At 45.1% G+C, this 18,883-nt stretch overlaps 1 protein-coding gene across 1 annotated transcript in view; it reads right to left on the bottom strand.

Annotated features, from left to right (window-relative positions):
* Window positions 1-18,883, bottom strand: part of PALS1 (protein associated with LIN7 1, MAGUK p55 family member) — a 197,850-nt gene that overhangs the window by 17,106 nt on the left and 161,861 nt on the right. Inside the window, exon 13 of the mRNA XM_089681487.1 lies at window positions 3,999-4,109. Coding sequence (XP_089537613.1) covers window positions 3,999-4,109 — 111 coding nt within the window. The remainder of the gene's footprint in view (window positions 1-3,998; window positions 4,110-18,883) is intronic.

Raw genomic sequence — 18,883 nt, 5'->3', positions numbered from 1 at the left:
TGTATGTTGTTAGTATTTTAATTTAAGTTAACGGAGAATCGAAAGTCAGTGGAGGGATTGGCAGACAGGGTGGCATACCTGCACGGCTGGTAAGGTAGAGGAGTCTGGCAGCAGTATTTATGTCAGACTGAAGAGGGGATAGCCTATGGAGAGGTAGGCCTAAGAGAACGGAGTTGCAATAGTCAAGGCAAGAGATCAGAAGGGAGTGAATGTAGCTTGGTAGATTCATTTGTTTAAAAGGTACAAATTTAAGAGATGCTATGTAGGTGAAGTCTACAAGCTTTTGACAGTAATAGGATATGGGGCTGAAAGACCAGGTCAGAGTCTAGGATTACACAAAGTACCACGAAGGGAGGAGAGGGACTGATAATTGTAATTTTGATTTTTATGGAAAAGTCAGGGAGGAGGGCATGGGTGGAGGGCAATGTTACAAGCTCAGTTTTTCGGAAGACTTCATTTGGGGGAAGTGGTGTGTGACGGGAGTCACTTTGGGTGGGGGGCCCATGCAACACAGCTCACTTTGGAGAGGTGGAGAGACCCCTGTCTCAGCTCCCCATATCCCTCTTATGTGTAAGTCACCCTGTGCCTGTTGGTACAGGGTGATCTGTCCTAATATTGGGGTGGGGGGTTGTTGATTGTTTAATGCCATGTGGTTGCATCCCATTGTTCTATTGTGTGTCTTGCTTTCCCTTCATGGCCCAAGGAGGAAAGCCATGCTTGACACCCATAAGGTTCTCAAAACTGTTGTCCAGTGGAGCCCCAAAACCCACTGGAAAGGCATGACCGCCAAGGCCTAATTGGAAGTGTGGTGATTCGACCCACATGTGAGCCACAGGACCTGCCCAAGCACCACTGCCAAAACAGAAAGTCTGGAAAAAAGCAGAGCTGCAGCACGGGACCTGACACAAATGTACTTTAACACCTGGACCAACTGGCACACAGGGTACGTGGGTGTTGCAAGACAGAGAGAATCGCTGAGCCTCCGGGTGAAATCCACTTCATAGGGTAAGAAGTCAGAACCAGCACCCATCGCTCCCTAAAACAAGCAAGCAGCGGGGAGACAGGAAAAAGGAAAAAATGTGCCAAGTAAATATGGAGGTGCAGGAGCCAAGCAACCGCCCCTGAGCCAAGCTTCAGTTCCACGCATTAGAAAATAGGCTGGGACTTACCATTGCCGCCCCAGGTAGAATGGCAGTGCACGCATGGAAGTGACCACTGGGAAGGTCTAGCGCCCACAGCCAAAACAGCAAGCCAGTAGGCCACAAAGCCCAGCTTACATTTATCCGGCAGACCGACTGTGTGGTGCAGACACCTGCAAGGGGCAAGGTACCGAAACCCCTGGTACAGAGCATGCCCCCTCCCACAGAGGCAGATGGCAGAATACAATCCCCTGAGTGCCAGCGCTGAGGCCAGTACTAAACATCCAAAAGCATGGTACTGTACAGGGGAGAGGGGTCAGAAGGCAAATGCCAAAAAGTATCCCCCAAGGCACTGGCAGACTTCCTCTAGCCGAGATCTGGTGGCCTTCCGCCTATACAGTGACATAGGCAGGGCTACCCAACACCTAGGGGTAACGTGATCCCACGAGAAGAACCCCAAAATGGCACCCCTTTTGCCCAGTACACACAGCAGGTGGGATAGAAGCAGAAGCCCAGGCCTTTGGGGAAGAGGGAGGGGAGCCCCCTAGTACCAACCACCCCAGGAAGTATCCGTGCCCTATGCCTCATCCAGAGATGGAAGGGAGGAGGCATCTACTTACCAATCCAAATGGAGTGTGCAGGTAAGGCTCCCATGACAGATCCTCCTTTCCACTGAAGTAGGGGCCTGTCAGCCAGGGTAACATTGTGACACAGACTATAGGCGCGCCCCGGTTATATGTGTCCCCGCAAGATGTTTAACTCGCTGGCTGCCCAGGTCCAGAATGGGGCATCGTCGCAGTAGAACCAGCAGTCTATGCACATGCTTGCTGTTCAGACAGGGTGACCACTGGATCTAGATTATTCAGCCCATTACACAGCTCATCTGTTGATAGAAGAACTCCGCAGGAAAAAAATTCCAGGAAAAAGAAAAGCTATAGCACCACAGGTCCCAGCATAAAAAATACTGTATGTCCATACTCTTGAGACATTAGGCATAAATGACTGGAGGCTTATAGCGGTGAGGGGGTTTTATGCTTAGAGAGGACTGCCTATAAGAGGTGCCGAGTTTTTTCAGCCTAGTGTTCTACTCCTGTAGATGGAGCTATAAAACCGGATTTGGTCATGGATAAAGAAGAGCAACTGTGTCCATCAATAAACGTAAGAGAAAAACATGCAACCTTGCTGCATCTGTGAGATAACTGATCACGAGATGACCATGGTTCCCTGGTTCTTAAGACTGCCAGGACTGGGTCAAATGGACTGAATACTCTGGGAATTTGGTCAGACCAAATGGTAAAGCCATAAATTGGATGTGCAGCTCCCTATGACAGAGCAGCTCCACCTTCGAGAACTGAGCTTTCAGTAGTAATGCGACTGCTCAATTCTTGGGCATAAAGCTGGTGGGAGTATGTACTGTATGTTTGTTTGTTTTTTGTTTCCCGTACTTCTCCTTTAACTTCTTGCCGACCAGCCACTGTAGAAATACGGTGGCAGGTCGGCACGGCTGGGCAAAACCAGCAACCAGCAAATGTGTGTTTGCAAAACAGGTAGGGGGCGCGCACGAGGCGCGTGCCTGCCTTACTCGTCCCGCCGATCGCGGTTGCGGGTGTCAGTCCCCGCGTCACAACCGGTCATTACCGGCCGTGTCCCGCCGATTAGCGGCAATCACTGACAGAGAGCAGGGCTGCAGTAGCTCTGCTTCCTGTCAGTCCCCAGACAGATCCTGACATGCTGATCCGGAGAGAAGAGTTTCTCTCCCCCGATCAGCGTGTCCCCGTGCAGTACACCCCCCCGCCCCCTAGTAAAACACTCCCCTCACACAGTTAACCCTTTCAGTAAATAAAAACGTTAAACCCTTCCTCCCCAGTGCCATTAGTACAGTGTCAGTGTTTTTTTTTTTGTCCACTGATCACTGTATTGGTGTCACTGGGGATGTCAGTGACCCCAAGTCAGTTTACTATATATTTTTTATAGCTGAAAGTAAAAAATATCGTTTTTCTTCAAAATTTCGGGTTTTTTTGTTTAATACCACCGAAAGAAAGCTCTATTTGTGTGAAAAAAAAGGACGTAAATTTCATTTGGGTGCAGCATTGTATGACCACACAATAATCACTTGAATGAGTGCAGCGCCGAGTAGCAAAAAGAGGCCTGGTCATTAAGGGGGGTAAATCCTCAGGAGGGCAAGTGGTTAAAATTCCAAAAGAAAACAAAGCCTTTAAAAAAGACAAAAGATTGTTTTGTGCTTAGAAATCTGTAACTGATGCCTCAGAGTTTAAAGGCAACATGAACTTTGCCATTATTGACTTGATGCAGGCTCTAGGGCTTCTTTACTTATTCATTCAGCTGAAAAATAAAAAGCATGTGCATATCCCTGTTTCCAGCAATACAAGAATTATAAAAAAGACATTACAAGAACATGCAACGCCAAAACAGGTCAGCTATGGGTGTTTTTTCTCTTTAAACTACAAGAAAACACTCACCATCTCTTTTTCTATTATGAATTAAGAATGCTGGTCTTACTTTATTTGACATGCATTGCACACACCAACCTGAATTGTTGCTTTTACATAATGCATTGTATTGATTTGCACTGCACAACATTCAAATACAGACTAACTTGGAAAGTAACTTGTAAAGAAAGCTCTGATCTTTGTGCTCATGGTTGTCATACTGCAAATTCTCTAAAACAACTCAGCAATTATTTTCATTTTAGAACAAACCTGATGCAAAGTCTGGCTTAGAAACCCATTGTAAGCATTTTACGAAAAAACAAATAAATTATATTTAATACATTTTAATTTTTAAATCCAGCTAGCTGTATTTCATATGCAGCACTGAAAGTGCTTAGTTAAGACTTACCTTTGGATTTCTTCCTTCTTTAGCTAGTAATGCACGTAATCTCTCCTGGGAAGGTGGAGCAATGAATGTAATATATGGCTTTAAATCTGAATTACGTAACGATTTCAAAGCCTGAAACAAAAAAAATAAAAAAGGTATAGGTAAAGGTTTGCGATAAATTTTATGTTTTTAAAGCGGAATTCCAAGTCCTAATTTTATTAGATGTGTATAAAGGTGCTTCCAGAACGTTGAAGAATTTCTTCAATGCAGTTGGGAAACACGTGTTCCCAGGCAGTGGGAAACACGGACTTCCCTAGACACAGCTAAAGCTATCTAACCTCTTAATATCCAGTTCATAAGACTGGTGGCTGTTATGTCCGACACTCATTCAGCCATGGATCTTGCATATTTCTCACTATGGTTCTTTAAAAAGTGATTAGTGCATTAATTACATCATAACTAGTTGTAGTGGATGGACCCATGTCTCCTGTTACCTCACCCATATGCTTACCTATTGTGAACACAATTCCCAGAGCATAAAGAGAATTGTAGTCTCAATCAGAGATGCCAAACACTAATAGGAAGTGGTGTCTCCCCTTTGAAATCACTTCTCGCTGTACAAAGGAATTTAAAATTCTTTACAGCAACGACTTAGCAATTTTTTTTTTTTTTTAACAGTGAATTTATATAAAGCTACATATTAAAAGAAAAAAACCTCCACAATACTCATTTTGCTTTGCTAATGGATCAGTGCTGTTGGATATATTTTAATACAAACTCAGGAGTTCAGCCTTAAAGTGTTAATAAACCCACAACAGTAAAAATAAGTCAGTATATGCAGTAAAGCATGCTTGTTCTACTCACTGTGGAACCTGTTTGATCCTGTCTCCTCTGATCTGCCCTTTCTTCTACTGTCCCCAATCCATCTGCTGATAGAACAGAGCCTTGGGGGCAAGCTGCATATGCTCAGTTTGGCATGTATTGCTAGAGAGTTTTTTTTTTTCTTGGGATAGTGCATGTGAGTGCACTGCTCTGAGTCTGTTAGGAGAGGGAGAGCAGCTCGGGATTGTAACTATTTAGGAGGAGCTGAATATGGAAGGTTTATTTACATTAATGCAAAGAATGCATTGAGATAAAAAAGAAATAAATAAACCTTAAATAAATAGACCTTAAAGTGGTTATAAAGGCTCAAGGGTTTTTATTCTATGCATGAAGGTAAAATCCTTCTGCATGCAGCAGTGCCCCCAGCCCTCTCATCGCGATCCAGCGATATGAGCGACAGCCTTGGCTCTCCGTCTCCTCATTGGCCAAGACAGGAAGCGGAAGCCATTGGCTCCCGCTGTTGACAATCACAGATAGTCAGCCAATGAGGAGAGAGAAGGGGGCACACGGAGCAGTTGGTGCCCCCATAGCAAGCTGCTTGCTGGGGGGGGGCACTAGACAGGAGGGAGGGGCCAGGAGAGCTTGCGAGGTACCGAGAAGAGGAGGAACCAGGCTGCTCTGTGCAATACCACTGCACACAGCAGATAAGTATAGACAAGTGTTTTATTTAAAAATAAAATAAAATAAAAGCCTTTGGAATCACTTTAATCACCGTATTTTTTTTATTTTTTGCTAAATAAACGAAGAAAGACAGAACATTATGAAGAAAAAAAACACATTTTTTTTAGTTTCTGTTATAACATTTTGGAAATAAAAAAATTGTTTGTCATAAATTTAGGCCAAAATGTGTTCCTCTACATTTCTTTGGTAAAAATAATACAAAGTCAACAAACTATGGGATATATATCTGAAAATAGATCAATCCTGATGTACTGATGACCTCTCATTTCTTGAGACCCTAAAATGCCAGGACAGTACAGATGCAAAACAAGTATAGCATGTTTGTTATTTAAAAAAAAAAAAAAAAAAATTAACCTTTAGAATCGCATTAAGACCAGTTTAAAACGCCACCTTCTGACTGAAAAAAAAATTACACTTTTTTTTCAAAATATCTTGTCCATAATAAGGAAAATATATACAAAACCACAATACAGGTTAGTACAGAATGGTAATAGTATGGCTACTTACTGAGCTAGTTGAGACAATTTTCACCAGATTCCTCTTTTTATAAACCATAATAATTTAGTCTAAGGGGTCACCAAGTAAAGTGACCTCTAAAGTCCAATCATACATTATTTATTTCAGGTACTTATATAGATATATATAGAATATAAATTCTGGTGCCAAAACCAAAAATTCAGGATGCACTTGGCCAAAGACCGAAATGGACAGTTTAAAAAAAATTAATATCTATTAATTAAATTAATATAATTAATATATTTTTCAAACGCATTTTTTTTTGGGGAAAAAATACATTTTAATGATAAAAAAAACCCACAATATTTACCCCACTTTTTTTTGTAAAATATGAAAGATAATGTTACGCCAAGTAAATAGATACCCAACATGTCATGCTTTAAAATTGTGCACTACTCAAAAATCTCCATAGATGACACTTTGTAACTTTAAACTGGTAACCTGTAGAGATTTTTAGAGGAGGTCTAGTGCTAGAATGATTGCTTTTACGTTTGTGGCGATAGCTCACGTGTGGTTTACATATGTGGGTATGGCCTACATATGTGTTCACCACTATGCGCGAGCACGGGGGGATGGGGGCACTTTAAACTTTTATTTATACTGTCCCTTTAAAAAAAAAAAAAAAAAAATGTTAAATCACTTTTATTCCTATCACAAGGAATGCATGCATCCCTTGTGATAGAAATAAACAGTGACAAGTCCTTTTTATGGAGAGATAAGACCCCACCTTTCTCCTCCTAAATGTAAAAAAAAAAAGAAAAAAGAAAAAAAGGCCTTGTTTACAAGATGCTGGTACTGGAAATGATGTTGCTTCGGTCCTCCAAGGGAATAGAGATGAGTGGAGGTAATCTTTCCTCCATTTATCTCTATGCCCAGTGCCAGGGCCGTTCGATGGTCTCTCAGGTAAGGCTGAGAATCACCAAGCGTCGGCGGGGTTATTTGTGGCACCTGTATCAGTGCTTATTTTCATATCGGCCAAAGACCGATAGCGGTGTTTTCGGCCACCAAAATTTCAGTGCGTCCTTATTCTCTCTCTCTATATATATCAATATATCTATATAGATATATCTATATATATCTATATATCTATACACACACACACAGTCACATCAGCCCCTGCCCTCAAGGAGCTTACTATCTAATGTCCCTAAAGCCAGTCATTGATGGTTCAAATCTTAGCTGGTTCAGCAGGGCAGGCTGATCGTACCCAATTCGATTGTTGCACGACGTGGGTACAACTAGCCTGTCAGATTTTTCATGTGATTATTGCCAGTGGCCAGAGCCGCTAGCAATAATGTGTTCTCCCAGCAGGGACGGCTTCTCCCCCCCAAGACTCCCTGCCAGGAGAAGATAATAGCTCCGCAAGAGGGATTCCCCCATCAACACAGTCAGTCCAGCAATTTGCAGGAAAGAAAATCACATCATCTATGGCTGGCTTAACTCACATTTATACATACACATACTAAGGCCAATTTAAACAGGAACCAATTAACCTACCAGCATGTCTTTGGAGTGTGGAGGGAAACCGGAGTACCTGGAGGAAACCCACACAAGCACAGGGAGAACATGCAAACTGCTTGCAGGTAGTGTCATGGTTGGGATTCGAATGAACGATCCTAGTGCTGCCAGGCAGAACTGCCAAATACTTAGCCACTGTACTGCCCATATTATTATAAACAGTGAGCAAAATATTGTACTTATTATAAGATCTTTTTTTTGTAGTCCATTAAGGGACAGAGAAATTCAGACACAGTTGATTTATACTGCCGCATACAGAAAGTTTGGACACTGGGAAACAGAAAAATTGTAAGAATGCCTCAAAATTGCTGAAAAACAGAAGAAGCTGCCAATGATAAAGACGATCTCAAAAAGGATCTACCTGATGCTCAAGAGCAAGATAAAAAAAAAACAAAAAAACAAAAAACAAACAAACAGGGACAAAACCCCAAGAGGACTGGTCTCCAGGAGGGAACTTTCCACAAAACCAGAACCTCGAGAAAAAGCCCAGTCAGTCTGCACATAATATCAGCACAATAACCCATTAGAGTTGCAAAGTGACCCAGGAGACTGCCAGAGAACTCAAAGGCTCAACCCATGACATCAGCCTGACTGGAAAGGGTAGGATGCACCCACACAAGGGTAAGCAGGGATAGAGATTAAGCTCAATCCCAGACCGTTACAAAGTAACCACCAGAAGAAATTGACGATGACCAAAATAACCCCAAAAGAAAACATCCTCCCAAACCTCCAAGGATGTCTCTCAGACCTGGCAGACTCTGTAGGACCTGCCTAACCTAACCCAATCTAATTCTGAAGGACCTGCCTAACCTTTAGCATAGAACTTGGTTCTAAGAGTCTTCTGACCCACACCAGTCAAAGCATCTGTAGCTATGGAGCGCATAACAGGAAACAGCCTCTCAGCTAAGAACATTTACCATATTAAGGGCAGAACAAGAGGGTATTTTTACAACCTTGCTGAAGAGGCTGCAGGTCAGTCATAGGAAGAAGACCTAAGCCCAAGTCATTAGGTCCAGACAAGTTCTACCCTATCCACAACAGGCGGATACCTGCAGCAGGAAATCACTGGCTTCCTCCTGCTGACTGTCTTGGGGACACTGGCTTCTCCAGCGATGAGTCCTGTCTGCAACTAAAAAAATGGAAAGCACCCAGGCGTGATAGTCTCAACACCAGGCAGAGAGGTTATCAATTGACGCAACACATCCACCAGAGGATGGGGGAAACAACAATCCATCTCTTGCATTTCCTGGACTAAATGTAGGCACAGCATTCATGCGATACAAGCAGTTTAGAATTCTATAAATTGAATGGAGGTCTGCCTGCTTTCACAGTTCCACAAGCTGGAAAGGCACATTTATAATACACAATCAGGTTTTCTACACATGCACGTGTGAGATTTTACCACTATTGGTGCAATTTGACTGTGGTTGTGGCTTCTTGACTATTATAATTTGGGGGGACACTTCTATTAAAGGCACATTTTGGCAGCTCCCAGGCTGGGAAGTCTGTTGTGTCTTTGAACTTAGATCTATTTTATTTGGCATCACCACCTGTCCTGTCTGCAGTTGCATATTCAAGCTATTAAAGTGGTGGATCTTGTTTGGATTAGAATATTGGAAGGGATCCATTTTGGTGCATTTGTAGTTGCATATAAATTTTGCATAGAAGTAAATATACTGTCAGTTCTTCATTTCAGAGCTGTCATTGGTACAAGTAGTCATGATACTTGTTTTGTTCAACATTATGCACAAAGAAATACAAACTCTGGAATATAACCTATAATTTGAGATAGTGGCAGAGATGTACAGTTGCTCTACTTCGAAGACTTGCCACAATCACTATTACATTTGCAAAAGGTCAGATTTGCAAAAGGCCCTGAACCACCTCTTGTCCCAGGGAGTTGTTGCACCAATACCGCCACAGGATAGGTTAAAGGGAAGGTTCCAAAAATTCTACTCAAACTTGTCAATAGTACCCAAGCCCAATGAGGTTATCTGTCCCATCCTGGACAAACTCCTTCAAATTTCAAAATGTCCTATGGAATTAGCAAGGAAAGCAACTGTCTGCGACAAGGAAAGCAATGGGCATCAGTGAACGTCCAAGATGCCAATCTACTGTATATGTTTCCATTTACCCACCACATAAGTGGCTCCTAAACTTTGAAGTGGCAGATGACCATTTGTTGCACTGCCCACCCTCTGCTCCAAGAATGTTCACAAATATGTTAGCACCCTTGTTTGCCTTATTCATAACTCATCTGGATGACCTTCTACTAAAGGATGTATACTCCTCACAACCCTCAACGAATGTCCAAAACACGATCCAACTGCTTTAGGCCACTGGCTGAACAATCTGCTGTCTAGCCTTCTTTACTTGAATCTACCCATGCTTCTATCCTCCAAACAAGAAATCTATTGTACTAGTGGATTACCACTTCACATGACATTGGGAACATTCTACCTGCCCTACAACTGGAAGCATCTTATAACAAATACAAGTCTGTCAAACACCCCACCAACATCTCAGCATAGAGCTGTCAGGCTTTCCCCCCCAGCACTGGACCCAGTTTCTAAAAGGGACACCATCGAGGGGGCATGAGGAATCTAAACCAGAATCTAGCTCTCAGCACCCTAAAAGGGGATGTTTCAGCTTTATCCATCTCTTTCCAAAGACATCTAGCATCATATTCCATCATAAAGACCTTTATTCAAGGTGCTTCTTGCATTAGCCCCTCCTTGCAGCAACCTGTGCTTCTCTGGGACCTTAAAATGGTTCTACCTTTTAAAAGCCACCATTTGAACCCATCATGGATATTTCAAGCAATGTTGCCTTTCTGGTGGCCATCACATCTGTTAGACAGCATCTCAGAACTGGCAGCTTTTTCCTGCAAAGAGCCCTGTCCCATACTTGACAATGACAAGGTCGTATTACACCCTAGACCTTCCTTTCAAAGATGATTTTAGTGTTCATTCTAAATGGGGACTTTTTTCTGTCATCTTTGTGCCCTGTTCCTAAGCATCCAAAGGAAGTCTCTCTACATTACCTGGACATTCAGAACCATTAGAGTGTTTTCCTGTTTGTCCTCTCTCCGGGTCCTTGCAGGGGCACCTCACCTCAAAATCCACAATTGCTAGGTGGATAGGAAATTTGATCGCTAGATCGCTTTAAAACAAACATCTCCTCCTATGCCCTTTATGCACAGACTCTAACAGATCTGTTGGAGCATCCTGGGCCTTTAGGCACCAAGTTTCTATCGCTCAACTCTGTAAGGCTGCCACCTGGTCTTCTGTTCAAACTTTTTCTAAGTGTTGTCAGTTGCATGTTCAATCATCTGCTAAAGCATCTTTTGGCTACAAGAATCTTGTAATGGCACTTTGAACATGGTTTTGTCACCCCTGCTGTTTTTGAGCCTGTTTACACAGTTTGTTTGCCTAGTTTTGCTCACCATTGTGTTCATTGGTCTGGAACATACCACAATATATGAATGTCAGGAATGCAGATATACTGGGGTGCTGTGAAGTGGCCACTGCAAATTGCATATATATTTTTAAAATGTGTGCAAACTAAACCCCTTGTTTTAACGTCATCTGTTTGACAGGGTAATTTAGTTTGTTGCAGGCAGGCAAGTGAGCTGGGAATTTTTTTTTTTAGGGTTATAGGGCACCACGCTCAAATATTGTGTGCCAAAAGTTTTGTCAGTATACAATCAACTGAAGGTAGCAGCCTATAAGCCAGGGTATATGAATATACAGCCTGTGTCATGTACTGTACTCCACGATATGGAATATACAGGAGAGTCAAAATTCCTATTTTATATTCACCGCCTGGATGTGTCATTCGCTTTGAGACAGCATGTAAGTTGTGCAAGTGCACAAGGATCATGCACCTCCAATAAGGATCTTCTCCCCGTGCCCACTGTCACTACGGCTGGATCATTCATTCACAGTTTCCTGTAAATGCACAAATTACAACTACTGTCAGTCATGGTGGTTGACAGCTTGTACTTCTAAATCTCTGATGTGCGGCCTTGTAGTTCATTCACAAGCCCTGCAGCTTGTAAACAGCCAGTATAAAGGTATGCCTGAAAGGGCTGAAAGCTGCAGGGTTTCTGCAGGAGTCTGGCGTTTCATCTGTGATTCACCGATCATGGGTGCAATGCTTTCCAGGCTTCTTGGGGGGGAAATAATCAATGCACATCTTTTTTCCTGCAAAAATATGTGAATTTATTTTTTTTCCAAAAAGGTTAACAAATCCTTTAAGTCAGGGGTCTCCAAACAATGGCCCTCCAGCTGTTGAAGTACTACAAGTCCCATCATGCCTCTGCCTCTGGGAGTCTTACATGTGGCTGTCAGAGTCTTGCAAGGCCTCATGGGACAGTTCCTCAACACCTGGAGGGCCGTAGTTTAGAGACCCCTGCTTTAAGTGATGGGTTTTGAACCATGGTAGACATGCTTGCTTGCAGTCATTTCCTCAAGAGAGAATATGACCAAATATTAAATTAGTTATTAGTGTATCAATAGTTATGGCCATGCCATTGAATCCTGTTTTATTATAAGCACCACGCTCAAAAATCATCCCGCTTACATTATGCAGCAGCTAGAGAAGCATGAATACTTATGAAACAAAATCAACTGGAGCGATGAGACCCAAATTAAACTTTATTGTCCGAGTCATAAATGCTATATTTCGGAGAGGAGTAAAGGGAAGCACATCATCCATATGACTTTGCACCATTGAGGTGGATCTCTACTATTTTCAGGGGTGATGAACCGTCCTGAAATTAGGCTCCACTCTATGGCATTTCATATATGCTGAGAGTTATGCTGCATATCCACAGCAGTTAGTGTTCATGCAAAAGTACAAATTGCTAGAAAAAATACAAATAGTTTTCAAGCAGGAGGGACAAAAATATCCTATAGCAGAAACTTTAGTAGCAGTTACTTTTCTTGTCTTCAGTTATACTTTAATGTAAGACAAACTTCAGGCACAGGCATAATCTGGGAAGCTCTGGGTGCTGCTCAAAGCCCACATCGTGTTCACTCTGGCGACTCCCACTGGGTAGGTTTCCAGCACACAGAGAAGACTTGCATGCATTTTTGAGTATGCAAGGGCTTCAAGGTAGTTCGCAGAGTAAGGGGTTCTGTGGTAGTTTGCTTGGAGAGGAAAGAACTGACTTACAGTGCTCTTTGAATTGGTAAGTCCTCATTTGGGACCTAAAAATTCAGCGCCTTGGAGTGGCTGTGGGGTGGGAAAGAGCATCCAAACATTGATTACAAGGCGTTCTGGTCTCAAAAGGGTTAAACCACCTGCAAAGGAGTCTTGAAAGGCAGCAGGAAGCAGCCAGCAGGTGTATGAAGTGGAATGTCTTGCACTTAGGATCAAGAGTAGTGGACTGCTTAGGACCGAGACACAGCTAAGCTGCTGGTTACCTGATATCTGGGACCCGAGACAGGCGGGGATGTAATCTTGTTGTACTAGGGACGCGAGACGTTTTGTTTTAAGCTGCAAGCAGTTTTAAACTAAAGCCGGCCTACACATAGACTGCAATTCAGCTGGTTCAGCAGTGACTGAAACAGCTGAATGTATGGGCAGGTCTGTTGTGCACAACAGCCAGCAACACTGATCATTCTATTCTGACAAGGGGATAGGCTCCCAGCTGTCAGAATACAATACCTCAGCAGGAGGGATTCATCCAGCCACCTCAAAGGTGTGGATGGGGGAATCTAAGAATTCCACAGGTTGAATGAAAAACAAATGAATAATGCATGGGATGAAACCAAGCAAATTGTCCTCAGCACAAACACTTCTCTGTTAGATGGAACCAGTCTGTGATGGATTATTCTGCCACCAAACTGGTTAAGTATGGCCCTGAGGTGCAATGCAGTGTCTGGTGTTGACCATGTGCACCTTCCCAACAGCCAGACTAACTGTACCTGGTGAAAGGTAGTGTCACGTAAGATCATGTAAAAAGCTGCACTGACATGTCCAGATGAGGCAGTAAGCAAAAAAGTCACCATGGCTCAATAATGAAAAAACTCCTAAATAAAAGTATTTTTCTTTAACACTCTGCTCCTCCTAAACATTTGTATATTGTGTCCTCACTGCTTCCTTCACCCCTCTACGGCACCCACCACCTCCTCCTATTATTCCACTCTCCCTCTGACCCGAACACCTCCACTAGGAGTTTCTCACACTCCTGCACATCCCGCTCCCATGCCACCTTTCTCACCCTTCTCCTCTTCCTAGCCGCGGGGGACATCTCCCCGAATCCTGGCCCTCCACCACCTCCCTCACCCGCACAACACCCTCCCGCCTCCACGTCCTACCGCAACCCCCGCAACCTAGTATCTGTCCCCCTGCTCCCTAAAATCTCCCCCCCGTTTTCATGTGCACTCCTGAACGCCCGATCGGTGTGCAACAAGCTTACCGCCATCCACGACCTCTTTGTTTCCCGCTCCCTCAACCTCCTAGCGATCACGGAAACCTGGATCCAGCCCACTGACTCTACCTCCCCTGCTGCACTCTCCTATGGAGGTCTCACCTGGACCCACTCACCCAGACCTAACGGTCGTAAAGGTGGTGGGGTTGGTCTGCTCCTGTCACCGCAGAGCACCTTCCGAGTCCTCCCAAACCCCCCCCCCATCCTTCTCCTCCTTTGAGGCCCACTGCGTCCGACTATTCTCCCCAACCCCCTGAAGATTGCTGTGATATATCGGCCTCCTGGATCCATACCCCGCTTCCTGGATGACTTTTCCTCCTGGCTACCCTTCTTCCTCTCCTCTGAGCTACCCACCATCATTCTTGGGGATTTCAACATCCCTGTCAACCTTGACAACCCGGACACAGCCCGTCTCCTCCACTTAACCTCCTCCTTTGCACTTGCACAGTGCATACAATCCACCACCCACTCCAACGGTAATATTCTTGATCTTGTCTTCTCCAACCACTGCGCTCCCCACAACCTCACTAACACCCCCTTTCCTCTCTCTGACCACAACCTGATTACCTTCTCTATCTCCTCGTCCTCCAACGCCTACCCCTCCAAATGTCACACTACTACCAGCCGTAACCTCCGCAACCTTAACCCTGCCCCCCTCCACTCTGCAGCTGATCAACTCCATGACAGCATCCTCCCCCTGTCCTGCCCCGACTTGGCTATGACTGCCTACAACAACGCGCTGTCAGCAGCCCTTGACTCACTAGCGCCTGTAACCACACGCAACATCAGACCCCGACCGCTCCAGCCCTGGCAGACTGATCACACCAAAACCCTCAAACGACACAGTCGTGCCCAGGAGCGACTATGGCGCAAAACAAAATCCCAACAAGCCTTCACCCACTACAAATCTGCCTTCCGCACCTACACCTCCTCCCTCCACGCAGCCAAACAAGCCTACTTCCTGACCCTCATCAAGACCCTCTCCTCCAATCCTCGCCGACTCTTCTCCACCTTCAACTCTCTACTCTCTCCACCCCCACCTCCACCCAGCACCTCACTCACCGCCCTTGAGATTGCCAATCACTTCAAAAACAAGATTGACACAATTCGCAAGGACATTGCCGCAACTCACACGCCCTCTCAACCCGTCCCCTCTCACACAGCTACCCCCTCATCCCCCCTCCCCTTCGACATTACCCGCAGGGACTTCGTCACTGCTCAAACTCCCTCCAACCCCGTTCCCCCTCACTCAGCTACCCCCTCATCACCCCTCTCCCACGGCCCCACCACTGCTCTGACCTCCACTTCCACCCCACCCTACATTCCTCATACTGAAGCTCCCCCAACACTCCACACCTTTGACCTTACTACCATCGAGGAAGTCTCCAAGTCTCCACCTGCCCCCTCGACCCTATCCCCTCACAATTCCTACGACCTCCCTCCCCCTCCATCCTACGCTCCCTCACCCACATCTTTAATCTCTCCCTCTCCTCTGGCACTTTCCCCTCCCCACTGAAGCATGCACACATCACCCCCATACTTAAAAAGCCCTCTCTGGACCCCAATGACCCGAACAACCTCAGCCCATCTCCCTGCTCCCACTTACATCTAAACTCCTCGAGCGCCTCGTCTACACTCGCCTATGCTCTCACCTCAACGACAACAACCTCCTCGATCCCCTACAGTCTGGCTTCCGTCCCCTACACTCCACCGAAACCGCCTTACTCAAACTCTCCAACGACCTTCTAACCGCCAAAGCTAATGGCCACTATTCAGTGCTCCTACTCCTTGACCTCTCTGCGGCCTTCGACACAGTTGACCACCCCCTCCTCCTCAAAATACTACACTCCCTCGGCCTCAGAGATTCTGCTCTCTCCTGGCTCTCATCCTACCTGTCACAACGCTCTTTCAGCGTTACCTATAATGCTACCACCTCCCCCTCACTCCCCCTCTCTGTTGGGGTCCCTCAAGGCTCTGTCCTTGGGCCCCTTCTCTTCTCCATCTACACCTCCTCCCTTGGCCAACTCATACACTCTCACGGCTTCAACTACCACCTCTATGCCGACGACACACAAATCTATCTCTCAACACCCCACCTCACTCCCTCGGTCTCTGCCCGAATCACACACCTACTGAGCGACATATCAGATTGGATGTCGCTCCACTTCCTTAAACTGAATCTCTCCAAAACCGAGCGTCGTCTTCCCCCCAGCCTGAACCCCACCCCCCATTGACTTCTCCATCACATCCAACAACGCCAATATCAAACCCGCCCTGCAGGCCAGAACACTTGGTGTAATTCTGGACTCCAACCTATCCTTCCAGCCCCAAGTCCAAGCTTTAACAAACTCGTGCAGACTCCACCTCCGCAACATCGCCAAAATACGCACGTTCCTAACCCCAGAAACCACTAAACAGCTAATCCACTCCCTCATCATATCACGACTCGACTACTGCAACTCCCTCCTCACTGGCCTGCCTCGCTGCTGGCTATCCCCGCTTTAGTCCATCCTGAATACGGCTGCCAGACTCATTCACCTTTCCAACCGCTCCGTTTCCGCCACCCCCCTCTGCCAATCCCTCCACTGGCTTCCGATTGCGCAACAGATCAAATTTAAAATCCTAACACTGACGTACAAAGCTGTCCACCATACTGCCCCGAACTACATCACCGACCTAATATCCAAGTACTGCCCAGCACGCACACTCCGCTCCTCACAAGACCTCCTTCTCTCTAGTTCCCTGGTCTCCTCCTCCCATGCCCGCCTCCAGGACTTCTCCAGGGTGTCACCCATCCTCTGAAACTCCCTTCCCCAACCCATCGGATTATCACCTACTCTCCTCTCCTTTAGGCGCACCCTGAAAACCCATCTCTTCAGTGAAGCCTACCCCCTGCTAACTTGACCGACCTCCTCCACTCTTCCTACCACTCCATCCCCCACAGCTATCTCCTCCTGTACCACTATCCCGTCCCTTCTAGATTGTAAGCTCGAAAGAGCAGGGCCCTCGATCCCCTCATGTTTTGCATTGTACTGGTATTGTTCTGTCACATGTTCTGTCCCCCTTTGTAATGTACAGCGCTGAGTGAACTATCGGCGCTTTATAAATACTGTATAATAATAATAATAATAATAACACACAAACCACTTACAAGGTAGACAGCCACATTCTCAGGGATCAGTGTGCTATACTCAGTGACAGAGATTCGGCTCCACCTGTGGCCATCAGGGGCCCAGGGTGAGACACAGGTGATACTGCTGAGAGAGATAAAGCTGCCAAAGAGTGGACCGAAGATAAACTCCACTTCCAACAATTCAAGGCACCTGCCTCTTTCTTAAGCCAAAGACACCAAAGGATGTGAGCTAGACTGTTAGAGGCTATAGAGGGGCCAGCTCCATTGGCAGGAGGCAGTGCAGAATCTCAGCACCACCAATACCTAATAGCTTAGCCCCTTGACACTGAGACCAAGATTAGCTTCTCTGCATTTGGGAAGTCTCCTCCCAGTGGTATTTGAAAGCGCCGTGGTTGGTACAGACCGGTGTTTTTTTGTGTCTCTCACAGTAGAGAAAGAGCAGTACCTCCTCAGAAGAGCTCTTACTCATAATCCTTTTAAGCTTTTTTTTTATTATTATATATGGTTTACGGTTTCATATGGTTATTGGTCCAAGTTAGTTTAAAGCCCAATTACAACTATGGGATTTTGTATTTTATTTTACACAGGTAACCTGCATAAATTTTTTTTTTTTTTAATGAAGTCTATGTATTTTGTACTGCAAAGAGCTGCCTGATTTGCCAGAGCATTCAAAAGCTGGAACACTGCACAGGAGATCGACAATCATTCTCTGATCAGCGCTCCAACCAACAGTAATCACGCTCCTTAAGAATGGAGTACTGTGCTTTATGTTTGTTGCTTTACAGATAAGCAGTAACAACTGCCTTTTCAATGGTCAATGTAATTGCTTCAGTGGCTATTAAAAAGCACTCAATTAGACAGAGGGATGGCAATTTTCAGAGCTTAACGTGAAGCAGGTGCTGGTAACAAACATTTAAAGTAATTCTATGGTTTGAATAATATTGTTAAAGTGACCATGACACAAACCTGGGCACAGCAAAAGAAGAATAGGATTTAAAAAGGCATAAACAGAGGTTATCCTTGGTGAATGTGAAGTTACAACCACATATTCATTATCCTATAAAAGCTGGGTTTTGCCAATGTCCCTCCCGATTTAACTATTAGTCAAAGTCTAGTAAGTACCGTATTTTCCGGCGTATAAGACGACTGGGCGTATAAGACGACCCCCTACTTTTCCTGTTAAAATATAGGGTTTGAGCTATACTCGCCGTATAAGACTACCCCTCTTCCAACGCACACCAAATAAAAATGAAAAAACATCAGATATAATTTCAATATGGTATGCTATTTCAGTATGGAATTCCAATGATGGGGTGCTATTCCTCCCACTGACACCAATGATGAGGCACTACTCCTCCCACTGACACCAATGATGGGGCACTATTTCATCCACTGACACCAATGATGGGGCACTATTCCTCCCACTGATACCAATGATGGGACACTATTCCTCCCACTGACACCAATGATGGTGCCCCATCATTAGTGTCAGTGTGTAAGGAATAGTGCCCCATCATTAGTGTCAGTGTGTAAGGAATAGTGCCCCATCATTAGTCAGTGGGAGGAATAGTGCCCCATCATTAGTCAGTGGGAGGAATAGTGCCCCATCATTAGTCAGTGGGAGGAATAGTGCCCCATCATTGGTGTCAGTGGGAGGAATAGTGCCCCATCATTGGTATCAGTGGGAGGAATAGTGCCCCATCATTAGTCAGTGGGAGGAATAGTGCCCCATCATTG

This window comes from Staurois parvus, unplaced genomic scaffold (genome assembly GCF_062004578.1).
Source record: "Staurois parvus isolate SC_StPar_1 unplaced genomic scaffold, SC_StPar_1.0 ptg000267l, whole genome shotgun sequence".
NCBI lineage: Eukaryota > Metazoa > Chordata > Amphibia > Anura > Ranidae > Staurois > Staurois parvus.
Note: the sequence above shows the minus strand (reverse complement) of the source record. Positions and strands in the feature narration are given on the sequence as shown.